This window comes from Phycodurus eques, chromosome 16 (genome assembly GCF_024500275.1).
Source record: "Phycodurus eques isolate BA_2022a chromosome 16, UOR_Pequ_1.1, whole genome shotgun sequence".
NCBI lineage: Eukaryota > Metazoa > Chordata > Actinopteri > Syngnathiformes > Syngnathidae > Phycodurus > Phycodurus eques.
In genome coordinates, this window is record NC_084540.1 from 14962097 (window position 1) to 14986771 (window position 24675).

General features: G+C 41.2%; 3 protein-coding genes across 6 annotated transcripts; all 3 read right to left on the minus strand.

Moving 5' to 3' along the window:
• Window positions 1–774: 774 nt before the first annotated feature.
• LOC133414804 (uncharacterized) lies at window positions 775–8199 on the minus strand. Its single transcript, XM_061700440.1, has 6 exons — window positions 7776–8199; window positions 7445–7676; window positions 5036–6937; window positions 4618–4950; window positions 3819–3931; window positions 775–3147 (listed from the first exon to the last, which is right to left on the minus strand). Exons 1-3 carry the CDS (start codon window positions 8028–8030, stop codon window positions 6237–6239), a joined length of 1188 nt encoding a protein of 395 aa, XP_061556424.1. The 5' UTR covers window positions 8031–8199; the 3' UTR covers window positions 775–3147; window positions 3819–3931; window positions 4618–4950; window positions 5036–6236.
• Window positions 8200–8644: 445 nt separating this feature from the next.
• LOC133414805 (elongin-B-like) lies at window positions 8645–12018 on the minus strand. Its single transcript, XM_061700441.1, has 4 exons — window positions 11988–12018; window positions 10105–10239; window positions 9595–9703; window positions 8645–9495 (listed from the first exon to the last, which is right to left on the minus strand). The coding sequence occupies exons 1-4, from the start codon at window positions 11988–11990 to the stop codon at window positions 9383–9385; spliced, it is 360 nt and encodes a 119-aa protein (XP_061556425.1). The 5' UTR covers window positions 11991–12018; the 3' UTR covers window positions 8645–9382.
• Window positions 12019–12579: 561 nt separating this feature from the next.
• Window positions 12580–23509, minus strand: rusf1 (RUS family member 1). 4 transcript variants are annotated; one of them, XM_061701100.1, is made up of 14 exons: window positions 23142–23509; window positions 22985–23062; window positions 21961–22075; window positions 21838–21883; window positions 19757–19789; window positions 19585–19690; window positions 19281–19382; window positions 18778–18848; window positions 18520–18704; window positions 18378–18435; window positions 18183–18247; window positions 17924–18100; window positions 17727–17863; window positions 16255–16441 (listed from the first exon to the last, which is right to left on the minus strand). In XM_061701100.1, exons 1-14 carry the CDS (start codon window positions 23286–23288, stop codon window positions 16349–16351), a joined length of 1413 nt encoding a protein of 470 aa, XP_061557084.1. In that variant the 5' UTR covers window positions 23289–23509; the 3' UTR covers window positions 16255–16348. The 4 variants fall into 4 exon arrangements, with proteins under 4 accessions (XP_061557087.1, XP_061557084.1, XP_061557086.1 ...); XM_061701102.1 differs by having other exon boundaries at window positions 22985–23043; window positions 23142–23222; XM_061701101.1 differs by having other exon boundaries at window positions 16351–16441; window positions 17727–17850.
• Window positions 23510–24675: the final 1166 nt, after the last annotated feature.

The following is a 24675-nucleotide window of genomic DNA, read 5'->3' on the forward strand; positions in this document are numbered from 1 at the left end:
TTTGAGTTATTTCATGAAAATCGTTTTTTTATTTCATGAAACTTGAAATTTAATCTGTGTGTTGTTTTAAAACAAATAGACTGAGAAATTGTTATACATGGTCAATAACATTTTATAAATGCTTTGCACGGTATGATACAGTGGATATAAAAAGTTTACACCCCCTTGTTAAATGCCAGGTTTTTGTGATATAAAAAAATGAGACCAGAATAAATAATTTCTAAACATTTTCCACCATCAATGTGTTCTACAACCTGTGGAAGCTCTCTGCGGAACAGGGTTTGTACTGTAAGATGTGACGGCAAAGATGACTGGAAAAGCCTAGTAGAACAACTGAACTTTTGGGGGGATAAATCAGGGGGACTTTAAATTGTGGCAGGTGTGTGCTGACTGCCATTTAACATGAGTTTGAATGTGACTGGTTAATTCTGAAAGGAAAAAAAATCTATTATGTTGTACAGGTTATAGGTCACATTCATGGTGGGTAAAGTTTGCGCTTTGTCAGTCTCACCTCTGACCTTTATCTCGGCGGAAAACAACTTCAAATTCCCATTGACCCCATGAATGATTCACTAGTTACATCACTTGTTCATTTGGTCGTTATCATCTCAGCTCATGGAGGTGCAGAGGCGTGACTGATGATTATCTTTTACATAAAGTATCTTTCCTTCAAATGGTGACAAACATGATCATTTGCCATTTCCTGTTACAAGTTACGGCAGGCGTAGAAACTCTCACCCCTGCACAATGCGTGTTGAAAAGACAAAAAAAAAACATTGTGGTATTGATGTTTCGGGCCCCTCGGCTGGAAAGTGCGTCTCCGTGAGGGGGTCTTGGTTTCCGCTTGCTCACAAGAAGACGTTCAAATGCTTGTGTTGTTGACACAACCCGGTCAGGTAATTCACAGCTCGTGGCCACAAATGCACCGCATGAGCAAAAACATCGAGCTGCAAGCTTGACGAGAGATTTGTTTTGTGACATTTCCGTGTTGACTCGCAAAAAGCGTCTCTAGCTTGTATTTGGACTGGGCCACGGATGATGTTTGTGCTGCTCTTTAGCCGTCACTCAACGTTCAGCAGAGACAAATGGGCTGATTTCATGTTCGGGAACATTTTGCACTACAAAGCAGATGTGTGCATACCTCTTACTGCAAGCTTTCAGGAACCTGAGTCATGATGTGTTCATCTTCTTATGCGTCTACACAAGCCTATACTTTCTACTCAAAGGTACTTACAAACTCACTTTACAAGGATAATGATGCTTAGTTTTGATTAATAATACATTCGAGTAGTTTCTGCAAAGCCTCATGGTAGTTTGATGATCAAATCGTTTTGTTTTTGTTCACATTCACTGCCATTGACGGCTTTCGAAGTCAAATTTCCATGTTAACTGGGAAGGCAGCAGATAGTGAACAATTCTTCAAAAACAAACAAAAAAAAGGTCAAATGCATGTTCAAACTCTCGGCACGGCAGCCGAAACTTCACTTGTGGATGAAGTAAATCCTATCCACAGTGGTTATATCACAAAATTAAATTCAATAAAAATCCTGTGTTAAAAATAAACAATTGAGATAATATGTGTGTGCGCACCCACTTACTGGGGTCTGTGGCTGTGTGTGGCTGTGAATTAACCAATCAGAATTAACCAATCACATCCAAACTCTTGCTAAATTGAAGTCAGCACACTCCTGCCACCATTTAAAGTGTCTCTTATTAACCACAAATAAAGTTCAGATATTCTAGTAGTTATCAGAGGGTGGGTCTATGTGTGCCCAGCAATTGGCTGGCGACCATTTCAGGGTGTACCCCATTTCTTACCCAAAGTCAGCTGAAATAGGCTCCAGCTCACCCGCGAATGCCATAGAAAATTGATGGATGGATGATAGAACTGAACATTTCAAGGCAGTTGTGTGTATGGTTTATTAGGAGTCATATTTTTGAAAAAGTTGACTTTATTACAAGCAATCCATCTGCACGACTACAGTTTCGATCGAACAAATATTTTGGACTGTTATTATTATTATTTTTTTTTGAAACAACAATTCCCCTGAGGTTTCTTTTTTCCTTTTTTAGGCTGTACATAAATGTACACCATCATTACAAGGTTATCAATCACAGCAGCAAGGCGTCTGACAGGCCTTGAATTATGGTGGTACTGAATCATTGTTCACCATCTGGAATGTTATTGAGGTTGTTCACATACTGTACTTTGCACACATTGCACAAGTACATTACAGTGTTATTTGTAAATTGAGTCACATTTGGAATAAATTACCAGCTTCATTTGACCTTTTTCTGATATCTGTTTGCTGTAAGAATACATTTTATTTCTTCAATCAAGCCTGTCCTTTAGTCTTAACACACACACAATGAAAATTCTCTCATTGAATACTGAATGACATTACACCACAATATACGATAACGTGCAATGTACAGTCACCGGACACAACAGTAAGCACATCTGCCTAATCTGACGAGATCTAATACAAGACATATATCCACAACTCTGCCTCTAGAAAAATATTAATGTTCAGTTTTAATTGAAACTATTAGACGGGTATTAATTCAACGTGCGTGAGGATAAGCCGTACAGAAAATGGATGGATGGATGTATGACGGCACTGTATCATATGGAGTGCCGTTTTATAAAATTTTGATAACCAAAATATCATCATGTACAACTACAATAATAAATATGTGAAATTATTACCTCACTTACAGAGTCAATCAAAACTGAGCATTATTATGTTTGTCAAGTCAGACTTTTTCAAACAGCTCGTGTATTGGATCTCATTCGATTGTGTACCTAATAAAGTGTCTGGTGAGTGTACATGCCTCATACTTGCATATATGGACATGTATAATTATAGTTACGCATATACTAGCATAGAGTACTTTCTAAACGGCATTCACAATAACCATAAAAACAACATAAAGCAAATTGCCTAGCACAGTCAGCATATTTTTCATGTACCTGATTGGTTCATTCAGAGCCATGCGTGCAGGGTTGCTGCAACGCTTGCTCTTGTGCTTTTGTCGTAGCGCACTTGCAGGACGTCCTTAAGATCGCATCGTTGCGCGCATGTCCTCGTAAACATCGCTGGTGGCTCCGTGCCATGCCCCATATTTGGCGTGCCACTGTTTGATCTGCCAATGACATGACGTATGATTATTAGCCTGGGGGCTTTTGTAAATAAACTAGGTTAAACTCAGAGGCACAAAATGAGACCTCAGTAACAAACATGGAAGTATATGGAGTGTAAATACAATGTAATATAAGCATTTGGAATGTAAAGTAGAGTTTGAATGAGTATAAATTTACTGTGCCCTCAAAATAACTTAACACACAGCCATTAATGTCGAAACCACTAGCAACAAGATTGAGTACACACCTATGTGAAAATGTCCAAACTGTGCCCAAAGTGTCAATATTTTGTGTGTCCACCATTATTTTCCAGCATATTTTCCACACAAAATGTTTCAAGGATGAGGAAAAAATAACTGAGAAAACATCCCTCCTCCGATCCCAAAAATAAACAACTTACTAGCATGGTACTCTCTGTCGTTGCATAATTAAAAAAATACATTTAAAAAAATTATAAATGAAAAAAAAAAAGCTTCCAATAAACAATTCCACCTGCTGCCTGTAATTACCTTTGATTTGACAAGATACTATCATGCGCTGTGGTCGATGACATTAACACAACACACACCATCCACAGGGCAGACGTGGCATCAGTAAAGCTGCACTACATTTCAACTCCCCGGAAAACAAAATAAAATACCCGACCCTGATATGCACGCGCGCACACACACACCTTGAGTATGATCCATTGGAGGAAAGCCATGAAGACTCCAAACAGCACGGCAGCCGAAACCACAACAGTCACCAGGAGAAGACTTTTGTTTGGTTTGGCACACTGCTTCTCATCTATAATGATACACACATTTGAAATAATAAAAAAAGAAAATCTTTTGAGACCTAATCGCCACTCTGACATAGTTACCTGTGACAGTTGCAGTTCTGTATTACAGGCATCACCAGATTCAGCAAATCAGCATTTGTTTTTCTTCCAATTTGTATATTTTATACTTAATACAGAGTGTAGCTATACCGTTCCCGTGGAATCAGCCCTTTGCCATTCAAACACCCGCTGGGGCGTGACTGGAATAGGAGCCTATATGGGGTAGTTATTATCCGATTAAGCCTATTGAACTCTGCCTAGAAACAAGTAGCCAATTGGTTTTGGAGCTCAATTAGGCGGTTATGGCTGAGCCAAGCAGCTCTGTTAATCTACATATTGTACTTGCATGAGCAGGATCGCCATAGAAAATGTGTTTTAAAAAAACATCACACAATAGTAAAATACTGCACGATATTTGTTTAGTAAAATATTGTGTTATTATTTGAGCCCTGAAATCAAATGGAAAAAAAAAGTCAACTTTTTGTGAGTTATAATTATCATTGTCATTTATTGATTATTAATTATTTTATATAACTATTTTTATTTGCATAGGTTTTGAAAACTGCATTTAATTCCAGGTATGTAGGAACCCCACCAAGTTTCATTTTCATCTCTTGGTACGAGTTGATGTTGTGAGGTGGCAGATGCTCACCTGTAACCACCAGGAGCATCGAGCCATTGCCCTCTACCTGCTTTCGTTCAGATGTTTGCTTATCAAACCCCTCGTAGGCACACCAATACGGCCCTGTGTCTTCTGATGTAAAGTTTGAAATGACCACGTCCACATTCGGTAAGGCTCCCTCCACCCGGAGCCTGCCGCGGAACTGCTCAGCGATGGTGTTTTTATGGGAAGTCATGTAGAGAACTTGGTCCTCCTTCTTGAGGCCTTTGATCAAAATCATGTACGTTAGGTCCTGTTGAGAAGTTCTGCACTGGATGGACACGGATCCGCCAACTTGTTTCCATATCACGTTGTTGTTCTCCACTGAGACAGACACAACGTTATTAGAAAATTGTCTATTTGTAATATTTCAGAATGTTTTTCCACTCGCAAGTTTGATCAGTCTTACCTGTTTCAGCCCGAGTTGTGCAGAACAAACACAGGACGGAGATGAGACATGCACACACAGCAGACATGTTCAGCTAAATTCTAAATCTGCACGAGGAAATGCATCTATGTGCCTCGTCTTCCCACAGCACCACGCATTTGAATACCGACAACATCCTGTCACCTTGTGCTAGCTGATATAAACTAAAACACATGCGGAGAATCCTCACAAAAAAAAAATCTGATCTTTCCCATTAATGCTAGGAAAATATTTAAACTTTGTTACTGCTGCTACGCCTTACGAGGTATCAAAATGGCACAAAGAACATTAAGCCAAAATCTAATAATAGCGTTTTAATTTTTTTATACATAATGTAATAATTTTTTTTTTTTTTACACTTTGATTCCAAAATTCATTCTATTAAATAAAAGCTGAAATGTTTGATTTCTCAAATTTCATAATTAATCTGCTTTTGGTGTTTATTTAACCTGTGGGATCTCACCATTAGGAGCAACAGCGTCCTCTAGAGACAACAGAGCAAATATGCTTGAGTATCGCCACGGTTATAAAACCAGTTCGGCATTCGCAAATTCACATATTTGAAGATTTTTTTAATCGTTGGAAAACTCACCTAGTTGCTGTTTTTGTGCCCATGCCAAACCAATTAAAGTCTTGGTTTGCCCCATCTTGTGGCCTCTTGGTGCTAAGGAACATGTTGAAGTTAGTTGAATAGCTTCACTTTGACAAAAGTTGAGCTTTCCTGCCATCTTGTGGCATTCATAGGCAATTCAAAAGATCTTTGGGTGTGCCGGCTCCCTATCACACAAACAGCATGGCTTCACTAGAATTCTTCGAGATAAAATACATCGGTGTCATACTGCTGTGTTTTTGTTGTTGTTTTCTAGTGATATTACAACTTTTTCCTTGAAAACAAGACTATTTTCATAAAAATATACCAGTATTTTCTTTTTAAAAAATACTGCTCTTTCTTCTAATACTAGAACTTTTACTCCAAAACAATCTGAGTTTATTATTGTAATGTTATGACTTCTCTACTTTGAAAAAAACATATCCAACTTTATTCTCATAACTCTTCTTTCTTCTTGAAAAAAACTTTTTTCCAATATCCCAAATCACCTTCTGTATAGAAAGCAAAGGCATACATTAAATTAGCAAACATAACACACAAGCAGTTAAAGAAAGATTCATCACACAGAAGCTCTCACAAATTCCCAGAATGTAACATTTCCAGGACGGCGTCCCGGAGGAGTACACCCGCCTCATCCTCCTCGCCTTCTCCCTCATGACTAAAATCTCCCGCCTCTTTGACTTCTCCATGAGGCACGTGTCCGACAGCCATCAGCATGTTGTGGAGGACGCAGGCGCTCAACACCACTGCTCTCGCTCGGCTAGAATTCCCCACATCCAGCTGCCGGAGTCTTTGGAATCGTCCAGTCAGGCTCGCGACGGCCCGGTCCAGGATTCCGAAGTGCGGCTCCAGCGTGGCATTGAAGCGCTCCTCCCTCATCCCGCCTCCTCCCGGATACGGAGTCAAAATGCGAGCGGTGAGCGGGTATCCAGCGCGGGCCAGCATCACCGTGTCGGGAGGCATCGGGTGAGATTCAAGCTTGAGCGCGCCGCCTCGGTCCACATCCCGGCTGTTCCCAACACGGCAGTGGAGGAAGCGCCCCGTACGGTCGCACACCAACTCAAGATGGAGCCAAGAAGCGGGGCGTTCTTCTGTCTTCTTCGTTCTCTTCACCTCTGGCTCGGCGCTGTCTTTTCTGGGTGGCAGCCGGATGGGAATGCGGGTGTGCCCCAAAACTCCCAACACCCGAGGGATGCGCTGGCCTTCTCCCGCCCGCTTGTTGTCCTGTCCCAGCACTCCGGAGAGAGGGAAGAGGACTGCCTCTGCCTCATCGCCTGTGAAGGAAACATTCATAATCCTTATCAAGATGCCACTTTTTGACATCATAACCAGAATGGAATGGGTGAGACCAAGTGCCAATAGTACGGTACACCTGACACACAGTTGCAGCAATATCCCACTTCATCAGGTTCAGTATATTAGGCACCGGCGGGGGAAATCACAGATCTTTCAAATGAAATTGTCCACAATCTGAGGTACTATCAAGGGGCGGACTGGGGTGTGAAAGTGAAGACCTAAAACTCACTTTTAGGGTAATATCTCAGGGGGGGGATTTGTCAATTTAGAATTACAGCTCATGACACTTCTGCTCACAACGTTATGGCTCTGGACATTACTAATCAGGATGTTACAGTTTGCGACGTTACAACTCTCGATGTTACGCTCAGGACGTTACAGTACGTGACATTGCAGCCAGTGCCGTTGCGGCGCGCTGCGTTACAGCTCAGGAAGTTGCAACTCGTGACATTACGGCCTCACAACGTTACAGTTTAAAACCTTACCTAATGGCCAGCGAATGTGCTCGCCCCGCAGTGTGTTGACGCTCTGGCAGAATAAGAAGAATATGCGATGGATGTTGCCTTTCTCTAGGCGATACAAGCGGGACAAAGCACGGTAGCTGACAGGGTGGGACAGCAGCGCGAGGCACAGCGGGACCGTCTGGGACAACGAGAGGCGGGCACGACCGGCCACGCGGCTTCGGAATTGGGAGTCCCGCAGGAGAGCAGTCACGTACTGAGTGAGGACAGATCATGTTGATAAAACGGTGATGTCATCACTTCGCGACAGTATACGGGGTTTGCTATATTTGCCGTAAATGACAAATGCGCTCACCTTGACTGCCTCCTCGTCCTCCCGCCCCTTTTCTGCCGCTTGCTCTCCGGTGCTGGTGGCTGTAGTAGCTGCGTCATTCCTTGGCGGAGGTTCACTGGTTTCTTTGACTTTGTGGATCAGGTCCGCTTCGAGCACGAGCTCCACGGCCTGGTCCAGTCGCCGGTCGAGCTCGGCGGCGGACAGAGGCTGCCACTCCCGCTCCAGCAGGTCAAAGACGGTCCTCCCTGCCGATAAAATGCAGCCGTCCACGTCCATGTGCTCGAATAACGTTGGACTTCCGAGCAAAAGTTCAATAATGTAGCGAGGCCCCTTTGAGAGGCCCCCGTGTCGGTCCTGTTAGCCAAGTCGTTAAATGCTAACAGGTGCGGCGTTCGCGGAAGAGCTATAGTGTTGGAATTATTATCATCGTAGGTAATCGCAGGCCGTTGTGTATTCACATTGGACTGTGGCGTGTTCCAAGAACTTTTCAGGAAAGTAGCCTGAGTCACATGAGCCTAATTATGTTAAAATGAGATGGCGGAAACTTTTGAGTATTGTATTGTCGAAGAGAACACTGGGGTGTGGTGCGTTCAGGGACGTTTCAGTAACAAGTCAAATCTAGTTGGGATAAGTCTGGTAGGTAGGTAAACGATAAAAAGTGCGTTCGCAGAGAGCCGAGTGTAGGAAAGGAAAAGAGTACTATTATAAGAAACACCAGGACTGTGGTGTGTTCAGAGACCTTTTAGTAACATCGTATCTTTTGGTTAGTTAAGACAAATTGGTGATTCAGTGCAGGCTCCAAGAGGAAAACTGACGTTTTGCAAAACAAACACAGCTTAAAGACGTGACACTCAAGTTTAATGTTGAATCAATTCCAATTTTTGACAGTGGCCCAAAGTTAACTCCTTGCAAATGCTTTTTTTTTTCTTTCTTTTTTTAAATCTCGTTGTTGCTGTGGATGTATCCATCGTAAATATTTATAAGTCTCACTTTTCGTTTTCGTGTCTCGTTTTTAATTTGAGAGGGGGGAAAAATCTGCATGAATGTTTAAATAGCATACAAAACAAAACCGGACCTGTTAAGATCGTGGGGTAAACAGTGGGGCTCAAATGGGGAATACAAGCATACATTTATTTAGTCTTAAACATTTGTTTGTTGGGCTTAAAATGATCAATAGTTGAAGGAAATTATCACCATTCATTTGTTTTTAATTATCCGGGGCAAAGAAAGGAGTGAAATGTGACTAATTGTTTAATCAATATAAATGTTACTAATAGTTTAATACAAACAAAAGCATAAAAAGGTCTCTCCTGCTCAATGCCGTCATTGAAGCCAGTAAAGTAAAAAAAAAAAAAAAAAAAAAAAAAAACAGTAAAGTAAGGCATCTTAACAACAGCTTAATAAAAGAGACTCAATTAAATAAGAGGTACAATGCTTGGTGTTGAGCAGGTGACAGTGTTGCGACCAGTCTGGGCTGTAACAATGTGTTCTAGCATGCACACAAACGCACTGCTCGCTTGCTCGCTCACATAACAGCAACCCGTGTTTTGCTTCTGTCAAGCTGGAGATCTCGTCGTCCGCTTCCCCAAATTCTCCCCGCCCCCGGATTCCCCCCGTGCCCCCCTCCCTCACTGAACGGCCTGTTCGTTGGCTGTGCTGCCCGAGTCCTGTGGCTTCATGACGTCCGGGAGCTCCGGGGGGGTAGAGAAGGGCTCCATCCTCAGCTGCTCGAATGAATCATCTGCGGGGAAGACAAGTCGGGAATTTGAGACCGCCACACACATACACACACACAATCTTCCGTGACAGAATATAAAAAAACAAAAAAAGTTCATTTTACCACTGAGCCTGAAAGCTAAGCCCACGGTGCCGGGCGACTGAGGCCGCGCCGTCTGGTTGGTGAAGCCACAGTTTCCGAGCGTCTGAGTGTCATCCAGTTCCATGTCGTCCTGAACACCACCACAAATCAAGTCACTGGAGCAGTAAGTTTGTGAATAAAGCCCCAGTGCAAAAGGTACACTGGTGCCTTGATTTAGAAGTTTAACTTGTTCCGTGGCTACGCTCGTAGCCACGGAACAACAAGCTGCAAAAGGTGAGGAAAGCAAAAACAATGAAAAAGATTTAGTGAAAGTGAACAATTATTTTTACAATTTCAAAATGGTCTCTTTACATCACGTTTATCATGGGTGCGTCTGGAACGTAGATCCCGCTAGTGTGGGGGTTCACTGTATTGAAATATTAAAAGTATTCCATAGTCTAAACAATCATATTGCATTCTTATGTTGGTCCATTATGTGTAAACACAAATTACCAAAGAATGAAAGCCTTTCTTCGATCTTGGTCAGCTTACCTTGTAGAGCCTCTGGTCCTCGGGTGGCCTCTTTAGGATGCCCTCCACGATGCGCTTCAGCTCGTACACAGACGTGGACTCTTTGGCGTCAGTGAAGATGGTCGTCTTCTGACGCCGGATCATTAAGAACACATCCTGCCGAACAAGATTTTCACGCATATTTTGCTTTTTATTTGTCTTTCTCGTGATGCTACCACAAAGTTACTACTGACAACGACAGAAAACTGAGCTTAAGGCGGCAAAGCGAGGAATACAATTTGACAAATACGCCATGCAAATGTTCATTTAAATACACTTGCAATAGCTTGGAAACAGCAGCAGGTTCCAGTATCGCACCACAAACACATTCCTGTTACCTCTCCATTCTATCAAAGGGTGAATAATTTACTTTAGTTTGAAGATCGATATCCTTTACTGAACCCTTTTTATTGTAATTTTTTTTTTTTTTTACTGTTACGCTTTGGAATATTAAAACAGCTGTAAAGTTAAAAAAATTACTAAGGCGACGTAGTCATTATACAATGACAGTTTTTGATTTAATAATATTAAAGTGTCAATATTACACTAAGCAGTAAATCGCAAGCCATTTACATCATCACATATGAATTTTAACATACATAAAACGGCATACGGCCTTGAGGAGTGACACTTAGCATCTCAAAGCGGTATATGCTAGCAGGATGCCAAATTTTAATGCTTTAGCTTGTAGCCTATAAGCTAACAGACGCGGTTACAGTATGGTGTGACATTACAGAACGTGACTAAAAACACTCAAAGGGCGGTTTGACCAAAATTATATGCCGTTTGTAGAGGTTTCATGGCCCAAAAAAAACATTATTTAACCACAAGCTAACTTAGTGGCTTAGCTAAACGGTGAAGGGTTGAGCAACTTTACTTATATTTTACAGTGATTGCAAATTTCCACGTCAGAATGACTTAAACACTGACTTTAAAGTTTGTCAAGCATTTAAGATGACAACACTAATTCACTTTACATTTAATGACAACATATCATGAAATATGAATTCAAGCATAACCGTTGATTCACAAGACGAGCAATTAACGTCGTCACAATACATTTTAATGTACAAAAAAACGGTGAAATTTGCCTTAAAAGGTGAAACTAAGCGTTAAAGGTTATTTCGAAGTTATAACTAATTAGCCTAGCATGAACTTGCTAACGCCGTGTCCTCGACAACTCGGTAGTCAAAACTTGACCAACGGCAGCTGTTATATCGTATAACATTAAGGAACGTGACTCTGACAGCACTCAAATGCGCTTAGGTTAGAAAAATAGCTTGGAGATGCTTCGTGGCCCAAAAAACGTCAGTGGGGAATCGTGTCGAGCTAAATTGCTATTGCTTCACCCAACGTTAACACACATACAGACAGCCAAGTTTAAAGAGCCATTTATCTCAAGATCCTTTTTCAAACTGCTCACCCCAGCGTTATGTGGCGTTTAATGGCTAGTAGGCCAATCATGTTATTTAAAAAATAATGTTTGTTTTAAAGAAAGAGGTTATTTAACTACCAACTTGAGCTAGTTGTTTTTCCAAGTCTCGGGCTAGTCAATTATTACATTTGGACCCTCATCCAAAAACGGCTTTATACGCCAGGACACTTGTCACTTTTATGAGGTATTATCACCGCCGAGTGGTTTATCAATAAAGCCACGTCGAATATTGTTCACTGTTGAAAAGCTATCAGCCAGTTAGCTAAAACAAAGCCAGTCTTATGGACGTCAGCTTGTTGGTGACACACTCGCTTCCTCTTTGGTGTGATTTTAAAAACAAACAGAAAAACATTCACCCCCTGACCAAAACAGTTTTTGTGTTGTCGTCAAAGCGATATAACGTGATCGGTGTGTTTTTTTTTACACTCACCATGTCTTGCGGTCGATTGGAGAGTTGAAAAAAAAAAAAAAGAAAGGGGGGAAAAAACGCCTCAACTGCACAGCGACAGCTGATGTGGCGTTCAGATGCTAAACTCGACTGTCGGAAACTCGACTGTCCAACTTCGCCGCGGGCCTTCTTCGTTCTTCTCGTAGGAACGTCTACGACATTTACGGACGTCAAACTGTAATCATACTGCTACGCGTTAACGACTTATACTAACTTGGAGTTGCGTGTAGAAACGCGAGCTCGTACATCGTCCGCCTCCACTTGAACGCATCCCGCGCAATCATGGACAAATTACCGTATGCGTCCTTCGTAGTGGCTTCGTCAGTCGTGCGCCTTTTCTTTTGTTGTCAATTTGTGTCACGTATGTAAACGTAAACGCCTTTTACGTGTTTACGCTCATTCTGTGCTTTTTGAAAACATCACTTTTCTACATTTACATGCCCTGACGCGGTTTCAATTTCAAGCATGCAGTTTTAACTACAGCCAGCAGATGACAGCAAATGTACAGTTTACTGTCCACTATGAAGCTGTGCTATTTTATTTATCATTTTACCTTGAATAACCATAACGCCACTTGTTCAGCATTCAAGTTTTTATTTTTTATAACAATGACCAATACCAGACACCAGTGAGTTTATGGTTTAATGAAAAGGACTCAAATTTGTGTGATGGTTGACGCTCCATATTGCACCAGGAAAGCACTTTCTTGGATCTGCGTGTCTGTGTACTAGGAGACAAGAGCGACATTTTAAAATCAGTTTAAAACAAAGCTTACATATGAAAACTCACGTGCAGTCTTAATGGAGAGTGGACGAGTTCAGAATCCTGGCAGCAGAGAAGCGCAAAGGGCCTCTCCTTAGTGTGGGAATGTTCTTGGAAGCATAGGGCGAACACTTTAGCGGGAAGGAAGACGTCCCAGTCAGCCGCGTGCTCATCCACCAGGTCACTCACCATCCTGGGAGCCAACACAGTGCAAGCAGTCTTTTTCTCCTCCCTCTGTAAAATAGCTATTGTTTTACCTCAAATAATTATCCCCTTCCCCCACAGTAAAATGGCCTTACCCCAAATGAGCAGGTCCTTTTGTTCGTCAGGAAAAACAAAAAAATTATTCATATGCCTCACCTTTCCCCTCTCCTCAAATAAACACCTACCCCAAGTAAAAAAGTCATTGCTCACCTCAAATAAACAACAAATCCCTCCTTTTTAAGTAAAAAAAAAAACTACCATCTAAAATAGACACATAATTTATTCCTCAAAAAAGTGCCTCACTTAAAAGAAAAAAGTAATTATTCCTCCCTCAGTAAAAAAAAAAAAAAACATCTCAAATTCATGCACTTTTCCCTCAGCAAAGAGAAAATATGCCCCACCTTGAATACAGACCACCTTTCACCCCTCAGAAAAAATACATCACCGCAAATAAATGCCCTTCTTACCACGTGTAAAAAAAAAAAAAAAAATGCATCGCAAATAATTTTGCCCTTCAGTAAAAATCCCTGCAACATTTTACCGTCAGAAAAATAAATGTAAAAAATAAACCTTAAATAAGCAAGTACCTTTTCTCTCCACAGATGTTTCCTTTCGCCGCTCAGTAAAAAAAATAAAAATAATGCCTCACCTCACACAAGTATTTTTTACTCAATAAAAAAAGAAATGCCATGAACCAGTATTTTTCCTTGGTAAGAAAATTAATCCCGACCTCAAATAAGTCAATTTTCTCACTCACTAATGCCCTTGTACACTCTGCAAAATATAAATACCTCACTTTAAATAAAGTAATTTTTTTGCACTTGCACCATCAGTGGGAAAAAAATGGCTCACCTTAAAAAACAACAACAACACACACACACACACACACACACACACACACACACACACACACAGGGAGGGAAAATAAAATAAAATTACAGGTGGTTAAAGAATCATGCATCACCATGGACATCATTACCTTTGATGATACTGGTAATGTATCACAATATCTCATGAGATTGTGTACTTAATATTGTGGCCTGTTCACAGATACAGACCTGTCAATCATGTGCTGAGTGTTCAGATCAACGGCGCCGGTGTGCGGATGCTGAACCACGAGCGACACGTCGGTCGTCAGCTGTCTGGCGAGTTCTTGATTGATCTGACGCCATGCAGCAAGTCTTTACACGTTCAAGATGTCACGCTTTTACATCACTCACCTGGACGACGGCGTCGCGGGGCAGCCTGGAGAGGATCCGCAGCGGTAAGCCGAAGTGGCAGACGGCATCGCCGATGTGCTTGGCGACGTGCATGGGCAGATAGGACGGCACGGCTGCCGCCTCAACCCACTTGGAGTAGTAGTCGCTCAGCGTCACCACGTACTTGTGCCCGTTGTGCGTCGGAGGGAGAGGACCCCGCACATCCAAGCCCAGCCACTGCCACGCTGCAGTCACCTGATGCCACCCAATCACAGTCATTTATATTAAAAAAAAGGGATGATATGATACAGCAACTAGTGGAAAGAAAGAAAAAAAAAAAAAAAAAAAACTCACCTCAATCACCTTTTCAGGATCTAGGCCATGTATCTATGGAAGAGATATCAAAACATCTGTTAAAATATAACAAATGTTTTGTGAATATCCTCATCTAGGTCATCGTATTCTCAGGCCATTGAATCGCCCTATCGATTACGTCAATCGAGTACTAACCAATTAAATGCCATGGGAATAGTTAAAATGTATGTGAAGAAAGACCTCTACCAAGGCTTTTTGTCAATTGAAGAAAAGTTGCACACAAACCTCCTCAGCGGAGGTCATCACATCTGTGTCGGGTGCCCACTGAACATCCTGTTGGTGAACACAATAAATACAGTACTTGTAAAACCAGAGTAGTATGAATAGTAGTAAAATTAGATGAAGAAAATAAGTAGAAGTGGTAGTGGTGGTGGTGGTGGTGGTAGTAGTAGTAGGGAAGGTAATAGTAGTAATATTAATAGTACTTCTCTCATAGACTTCATCATTGTGACAATAAGAGGTAATGAGAAGTGTTCGGAGGAGCGTGATGACATCGTCATCATCATCATCATCATGTGTAGTGACCTGCTGGGCGCAATAATCTCCATGGAAAAAGTGCGGCAAGGATGTGATCTTGACGAGGCTTTGGTCCATGACGATCCTCCACCTGAGCACTTTGTCTTCCAGCTCCACCTCCGCGTCGGCATGCGCTAGCTCTTCTTCGTCCGCGATCACGGTCGCCGAGGGCGCAGCCAAACTCGTCTGCGAAGCAACGGTGCTCACTTGCTGCCACATTCCAGACAAGGAAAAACGTTTAATCCCAGTCCGTGACCAGTCACTTTCACGACTGCCACAATTGATGAGGTAGCAGTAAATCTCACCTTTTTTCTTCTTCCTCTTGGAGTGCTGTCTGTCTGCAATGAGATGAGTGACAGTAATATTTTTATTTTTTTTAATTACTTCACTCTACAATCAAACACACGAACCATTTTACCTGATTTACACTTTGATGGTCGGATTTGGCATTTATGTCATGTAGCATGATGACATAAATTCTATTACACTAGCCCCCCGCTATTCGCGGGGGATAGGCCCAGACTGCGAATAATGTCAATTCCCAGATAACTGACAGCCATTATAATCCGCTATATGCGGAATGTCACGTGACCAAACCCAGAAAACAGGATAGCTGACTTCCTGTGTATGCTACGCTAATGAGCATGAGTGGTTTGATGACCTAATTGTTTGGTTTATTTATGGCCAGTGTCTTCAGACAAAAGTTAAATACATGCATGTAATTTATTTACACAAATTTGATATATGTAAACAAGAACGAAGCCTAAACATGAATATTGTCATCTTTGTTGGCTGTGTTGACATCTTGTTTATTTTTGTATTGTAGTGTACCGTACAATAAATGATTAAGGACAAATAAGTACATAAATTCAATACAATAATTAAAGATTTTACTTCACAATTAATTTAATCAAAGGGAAAGAATTCAATAATTCACGTTATCCAGATAATAATCAATTTGCGTCTTAAAATAAATAATTGCAAAAAAAAATTATAATGCAGTAAAGATTTAAATTTTCCACCAGATAATTAAAAACATTACAAAATTAAAAAGCTCATGAAATATATCATATCGGTCATGAAATAATTATGTTGGTCAGACGATTACACTGACGTGGTTCAGTAGGCTACTTGTGGAGCTTGTCCGTGGCCAGAGTCTATTAGCAATAATCACAAACCTTAGTTTTGCTGGCCTCGTCTTGAGGCAGGAATATGGTGGGCACGGCATCTTCCCGAAGCTGGACACACTTGCCAGTTCGGTCGAGGTGCTGCTCCTCAAAGTGTTTGCTACACAACACAGAGAAGCGAGAAGGAGTCCAGTCCTTCCACTTCATGTTGGCTAGCCATTTCTTCAGGCGTCGCTCGTTGCACAGCGGGAATCTACGAAAGACAATAGTCTTTGCTACCTGCTAAAATTAAATAGGTCAAAACATAAAAAAAAAAAAAAAAAGTCGTATGCCGAACTCACTTGAAGTACTTCTCGTCTGCATCGTCGGAGCTTTCACACTCGTACGCACACTTATAACGGCCCATTTAGAACAAAACTTTACTACACAAACGTGTAAATTGTTATTGTTTTTGTAGCACATGCATCAAGCTTGCTAACGTAGTGTTGACATTATCCGCTTTTCAAAACAAGACTATAAGGTTTGGGACTCAACTAACCATAGTCAATCGTGATAATTACATATGGAATTGTAATCATTATATCGTATGATATTGTCAAGCTGATTGACAGGTGGTAACATCAGTCAGAATATCGTAGTTTTAAAGAGAATTACCTATTTCTGCTTTAGATCGATGACTTTTTTTTTTTTTTAACTTGACAGGTTTCGCTGGCGGAAATCTTTTTCTTCGTTGGTTTATTTAAAGGTGTTTCAGATTCATATCGCGCCCTTTGGGTCAAAACTAGAAGGCCAGCCTGTTAAGTAGAAGGCCAGCCTGTCAAATTCATTTGGATTTTACGTGATAAAATTCCGAGCGTACTTTGTTCTTTCGTGGGAACCTAACATTCATAAGAACATTTATGACGACACATTCAATTTAAAAAAAGTCAATTTAATTTGCTAATTGACAAGTTTGCATATTGACCTTTTGTTTTAGCACAAACTAAATGTAGCGTCTTCAGGTTCTTAGGCTCAAATTGAGCCACAGTGTCATGCGTTACGTAATTATCTAATCAGTCCTATAATCCTAAATTTGTCATTTTAAATATTCTAAAAAAGGATTTACACCTGCCTTGATAATCTTATAGATTCACTATGTTTTCCCCCACATTATGGTTTATGTACTCCAGTTTCCTCCCACATCCCTAAAACAGGCACAGTAGGTTGATTGAATTCTAATTTGCCCTTAGGTGTAAATGTGAGGCAAATGGTTGTTTGTTTATATGTGCCCTTCGATTGGCTGGTAACCAGTGCAGTGATGGATGGCTTATTTTCTACTTTTTTGGTTTTTATATTTGTACTTGAAGAGTCAAAAGTCCCCCTTAGAATCAAAGATAGAATAGCAGCCTGTAAAGATATTTTTTGTGGGGAACAAGAAAACATTTTCTACAACGATTTTATGGTGGCTTTCACACAAATAGTATTTTTAGAAAAAAGTTTTATTATTTAAAAAAAAGAAACATATCGATCAATATTCAAATCAATCATCTGAGATTTACTTCATTTGTCTGACAAGTTGTGACATCTGTGGGTGTTTTCATTCGACTTTTGACTTCCACTCGAGCCTCCACTCGTCCCAGTCCAGAAGTGTTCTCGTCACATCCCACCCGGCGGCTTCCACACCTGACAATCAAACCTGTCACCTTATCAAATAGACCCTGAAAAGCGGCTGCTGCTCACTCCCACGGTGGCTCACCTTTGTGAAATCGATCAAACTCGGCATCCATCAACTTGTGACTCTTGTGCACCATTTCCCAGAAACCATGATGTTGTTTTGATGGACTCAACATATCGCGGAGCCAAATGGCTTGACACATCGCTCTGATTTCATCTCGCTTGCGTGCATGTGCTGCCAAACACACACATATGCAGCCTGGAAGAGAAAAAGAATGAAATGCGAATTTAATACACACTGAAGCGTGCGGTTTTTATTTTTTAAAGTAAATGTTTTGTACCGTTTGTGACACCCAGTAGGAAGGGTGCGTCCTTTCTTATCAAAGCAGAATGCAACTCTTCTGGGCTATGGAAAATATGATGTGAAATTGTGAGAAATTCACACAAACATTTAAAGCGGAACTTTTTAAGTCCAACGGCCCAAAAGTGGTAAAAAAAAAAATAATATATATTCCTCAAAAGTCAAACAAATTTACCTTTGGACAACTTCCTGAAGCCTCACGCCGAGTTTGATTGGTAACATTTTCCAAAATTCTGGACCAAAAAATACATATACAAATGAACACGCACACAACATAAGAAACTGTAAAGCCACTAATCTTCAAATTCTTCTTTTACCCAAAAAGACAGGTTCCTCTCGATTGGCTTCCAGAGGCGTCAGGAGATGTCCGTCTCGCAGGAAGCGGCGCAGCACGATTACGAGCCGCGCCTCGTTCAACGTTTGCATGACCACCGAACGCACCGCCTTGTAGTTGGCGAAAAGGTGGAGGGCGGTGAAGAGGAAGGACAGGCTGATGGTCAATCTGGCGGATGGGGGAAAAGACATCAACAAATAAATATCTGGATAAGGTTTATCACTGGCCACTTCGAACTTACGCCGGACTGTCCGTGACGAGCGGAATGAGGATCAAACTAACCAGGAGTCCAGCCAGATTCACCAAAGTCTCCTGGAATTATATTTTGTTCAAGAAAATCCAGTAAATCACTAGTAGTAGCAGCAATGGTTTGTTTTCTTTTTAGAGAAGTGCAATAAGTTATTGTCCTTTTTTGAAAAGTGTCACCCAAGCTTTTTATCTCTTTTAGGAAAGAGCATGTTAACAGCTTGTCATATTCTTAGGAAAGTACAAAATCAATAGTTGGTCTTTTCTTTAGGCAAGAGCAACAATGCTTTGTTTTCTTTTGAGGAAAGTGCAACATGAATATTTGTCTTCTTTTCAGGAACATGTCACCTCAGCTAGCCAGAGGCTGAGCTGCACTGTGTTAGTATACAGAGAACAAGGCAATTACACTTCCTGCCCCATACCTGACATGTTTCATGTTGGAACTCAGTACTGTACCATTACACCTTAATGAGAAATAATAATGACTTTTCAAAGTACCTGACTGCCGTCTTTGGCGGAGATGTCAGCCATGTTGTCTCGGCGAGCTTGATGGACGGTCAGAGCAGCTCTTGTGGCTCCGCCCGCCACACCCACCACAGACTGCAGAGGACACATTTAGACCATTAGCAAAAAAACAGCAAGAATTATATTATTACTAAATTGTATAATACAGCAGTTTTTTCTTCAGGGGCGGCGCCGGCAGCCAAAGATAAATAAATATTTTACACCCACAATTCTATCTTTAGTCATGTTAAAATGGTGGCGCTGGCCATTTTATGTTCTCAAGTTCTATTCCGTTCACCTTGAATATCCCCGACGTGCACACAATCAAGGTGAACCAAGCGGGAAAGAACTGGGCCAGTATTTCCATGAACATGGCGATGTCATTGAGAATGTCTGCAAAAAGCCTTGATAGACATCCCCACAGGATTAGTCTGAGAAATCATAATTAGACATTTTAGTACTGAACATACCTCCATTTTTTGGCCTCAGAGTCCAACTTGTTCCTGAGACACAGACACAGGATTAACAACAACTTTACACTAAATGGACAAATGTACTTGAACGTGCCTCTTAATCAGTCAATGAGATGTTGGAGTATAGTCCGTGGTTGTGTATTCTTCATCTTATTGAGACATTTTGAACAATTTCTTCCTTTTTCTGTTCCTAGTGCACACAGCAAGATCCATAAAGGGCATGCTTGGATAAGTATGGTGAGGAAAAACACCTTTGGGATGTCCAAGAATTCAGATGGCCCTTGGAATGTCATAAAAAAAAACACCAGAAGTGTAACATGTACAAAAGGCAGTGGCAGGAAGTAAAAGTACAAATACTTCGGTATTGCACTTTGAATTGAATTTTTATTTTGGACAGCATTATTATCGTCCGCAAAATGTCATCGTGTATTTATTTTTTTCTCGGTTGTGCCAGTTTTATCAAAACTGTTATTGTACAGTGCATCCCGAAAGTATTCCCAACGCTTGACTTTTCCCCCCACTTTTGGTTATGTTACAGCCTCATTCCAAAATGGAATCAATACATTTTTCTCCTCAAAATTCTACACACTACACCCCATAATGACAACATTAAAAACAACTTTGGGGATTTTTTTGTAAATTTATTAAAGGTAAAAAACTAATCACATGTAAATAAGTATTCCCAGCCTCTGCCACAAAGCTCAAACTTGAGTTTGGGTGCATCATGTTTCCACAGAACATCCTTGAAAGATTCCTACAGCTTAATTGGAATCCACCTGTGGTCAATTCAGTTGATTGGTCATGATTTGGAAAGGCACACGTGTCTATATAAGGTCCCGCAGGTGACGGTGCATTTTAGAGCACTAACCAAGCATGAAGTCAAAGGAATTGTCGGTAGACCTCTGAGAGAGGCTTGTATTGAGGCACAAATCTGGGGAAGGGTTAAGAAACATTACTGCTGCATTGAAGGTTCCTATGAGCACAGTGGCCTCCATCATCTGTAAAAGGAAGAAGTTCCAAACCACCAGGACTCTACCTAGGGCTGGCTGTCCGTTTGCCAAAACTCACCTGAAGGACTCTCAGAACATGAGAAAGAAAACTGACTGAACTCTTTGCGTGAATGCCAGGTGTCATGTTTGGAGGAAAGCAGGCACCGCTCATCACCTGACCACTAACCATCCCTACAGTGAAGCATGGTGGTGGCAGCATCATGCTGTGGGGATGTTTTTCAGCGGTAGGAACTGGGAGACTTGTCAGACTTGAGGGAAAGCTGAATGCAGCAATGTACAGATTCATCCTGGGTGAAAACCTGCTCCACAGTGGTCAGGACCTCAGACGGAGGCGAAGGTTTACTTTCCAACAGGACAACGTCCCTAAGCACACAGCCAAGACAACGAAGGTGTGGCTTTAGGATAACTGTAAATGTCCTTGAGTGGCCCAGCCACAGCCAAGACTTGAACCTGACCGACCATCTCTGCAGAGATCTGAAAATGGGTGTGTACCGACGCTCCCTATCCAACCTGATGGAGCTTGAGAGGTGCTGCAAAGAGGAATGGGTGAAACTAGCCAACGATTGGTGTGCCAAGCTTGTGGCATCATAGTCAAAAAGACTTGAGGCTGTAATTACTGCCAAAGGTGCATCAACAAAGTATTGCGCAAAGGCTGTGAATACTTATGTACATGTGATGTCTTTGTTTTTTTTTAATTTTTTTTATTTGCAAAAAAAATCCCCAAAACCTTTTGCACAGTCATTATGGGGTGTTGTTTGTAGAATTTTGAGGAAATAAATGAATTTATTCCATTTTGGGATGAGGCTAAAATACAAAAAGTGAAACGCTGTGAATACTTTCCAAATGGACTGTATATCCTTGACACAAATGACTCAATACTTTTTACTTTTGTTCTTAAGTACATTTCAGGTTTGTTCCCCCCCCCCCCCCCACTTAAGAGGTTGATCAGTACTTCTACGAGTTTCTTTTTAACACGCATCTACCTCTCCTCTACATGCATTACAGACTGTGAGTACTTTTTCCACCTCTTGACAGTCGGTGGCCCATGACTTGTCTCCGTGTGTTTACCCTTTCAGCCAGGCGAAGACGATCCTTCCCAACATGCTGGTTCCATCTGAGGAGAAACACATTAACATAGATGGGTTTCAATATACTTGCTGTACAACGAATATGATAATACATTCTATTTACCTCTTAGCAGCCAGGTGACTGTGGCCGCAGCCACTGTGGCTTCCTGGTTTCCCACACCGACACCTCTGAGTGACGCCTGAGTGGCCAGCATTCCCGACAGAGAACTGGAGAAGGCCTGAAGAGAATGATGTTGATCATACTGATGGTTTTAGTAACAATAGTGTTGGGTTACGAACTCAACGGTAGTACCTTGACTAACGTAACGACTACCCCAACGTACGGGTTACCCGAGTTATGACCTGTTGCTTGGTCGATTTTCAGCTTTGTGTTGCAGGCAAAAATTTTACTTACGAATGAGCTTCAGACACTCCGCCACTAGATGACTGCAGCAACCTTCTCAATATTCAACCACCATAAAGTCACATGGTTACCGCACAGTGAAAGTTGTGTTTTGTGCAGGTTTGTTTTTGACAAATTTCTCTCTAACCACAGGCCCTAGACAAAATGGAGTGCTGAGAAGCACCAATGAATGATATCTTATGAATGAAATTATGAAATCATAGAAAAACACGACCAAACTGTGCGTTTAGTCATCTTGCTATAGCAGCATAGTATTTCTATGATATGTACTCTACTGAAGCAGATGGAGTCGCATAAAGGCTATGGCACCAGCCGAGGGAGTTCCACTAAATAAACGCTGCGGAGCTATTTCCATGAAAAGATAAAGCTGCTGAAAGTGGCAGAAAAGAAGAAAAAAAACACTGAATAAGATTATGTTCAGTGAAAGAGAAAACAAGGTTTGTAGTTAAGGAAAAAACTATTTCTTTGCATTCTATTTTATTCTGTTACTGTACTCTGCTACTTTATTCTGTATGATTGTATACAGTACAATCCTGTACAGTGTTACTGTTCTTATGTAAAACCACTTTACAAAAAAAAAAATAGTGGTTAGGGGGCTGGACCGGATTAATGGCATTATTATTCATTTCATGGGCACGGATTTGAGATTAGGCTAATTTGAGTTACAAGCGTGGTCACGGAACAAATAAAATTCGTACGTCAAGTTAGTTATATGTAATAATACCTGCACAGTATCCCAAAACTGGTACTGCAAGTAGTCTCCGCTCACACTTTCCGGGTAGCCTTGAGGAAGAAATACATTCTGGAATTTATGAAAAATTAGAAATCAAACAAGATTCAATAAAACTTCTCAATAAAAAGTTCTCGTAAGGCGCCCTTACTTTAAAAACCCCAACTAAGGAGTTTACACTCGATTCAGCTTTACTGGCATCCCTTCTCCTTTGCATGGCTCCATTCTTTGCAACATATTGCCACGACTCGCCACTGCCGTACCTCTCCGTGGCTAAAAGAGCACCGCAGTCCTCCATTATCGCTTTGACGACAGAAACCCCTGTAATGTTCTGCAGTTGGTGGCGATAAATAGACCAGAAGCACCACGATTTAGATTCGCTAAACACACCCAATTCAACTTTATTATTTTAACAGGCCACGATAAAGCTGACAAAATTCATTAATAAACATTTACACTTGATTCAAGTGCTTAACAGCTGAACGTCGACACGTCAAAATGTCCTTACGCCTACATCCGTTTTCTTCCACCTTTTTTTTTTTTATTTACACATGCGCTCTGATTGGTGCATTGAGATATCGAGCGAGTGTTGATGACGTAATTCCGATGCGACCCATTAGAGCTATGTGCCTTGGCGATGCTAAGCTAGCAGGGTCAAAGTCGTTAGCGCATTCGATGTACACTGTATTGCCAAAAGTATTCGCTCACCTGCCTAGACTCAGATATGAATTTAAGTGACATCCCATTCTTAATCCATAGGGTTTAATATGATATCTGTCCACCCTCTGTAATTATAACATCTTAAACCTTTCTGGAAAGGCTTTCCACAAGGTTTAGGAGTGTGGTTATAAGAATTTATGATAATTTTTCCAGCAGCGCATTTGATAGGTTGCACACTGTTGTTGCACGAGAAGGCCTGGCTCTCAGTCTCTGCTCTAATCAGAATCAGAATCATCTTTATTTTGCCAAGTATGTCCAAAAAACACACAAGGAATTTGTCTCCGGTAGTTGGAGCCGCTCTAGTACGACAACAGACAATCAATTGACAGAGAACACCTTTGATACACAAAGACATCGAGAAAAACAGTCACTGAGCAATAAAGGGTTGCTAATTATCTGGTAATGCCGGTACAATTTTTTTGGGACAATTGTGCAAAAAGATGCAGAGTCCTCTAGCACTTTGTGTTCTACAGGGTAGAGGTCAGGATTGTGCAGGCCACTCAAGTTAATCCACATCAAACTGTATAATCTATGTCTTTATGAACCCTGATTTGTGTACTGATGCGCAGTCATGTTGGAACAGGAAGGAGTCATCTCCAAGCAGTTCCCACAAAGTTGGAAATGTCCAACATATTGGCCCTTGAACTCCAGTGAAAGGAACTCTGAATGCTTCAGCATACCAAGAGATTTCAGACAGTCCAACAGTTTGGGGATTATCCCTTCCTGTCTTTGCACCTCTGCACAAAGCAAGGTCCATAAAGACATGGATGAGAGAATTCGGTATTTAATTTTTGGGCAACTCCGACAAAAAATCTTGGCCCAATGCAGAGGGGCACTTTGCCTAAAATAGGGACACTTCTCCAAAAACCGTCTAAACCTGCTGCATTTCGATTTTTAAAGAAAAATTTTTTTTAAACCCAATACAGTATAATTAAACTTAAAACTATATTCAGTTTAAGCGCAGT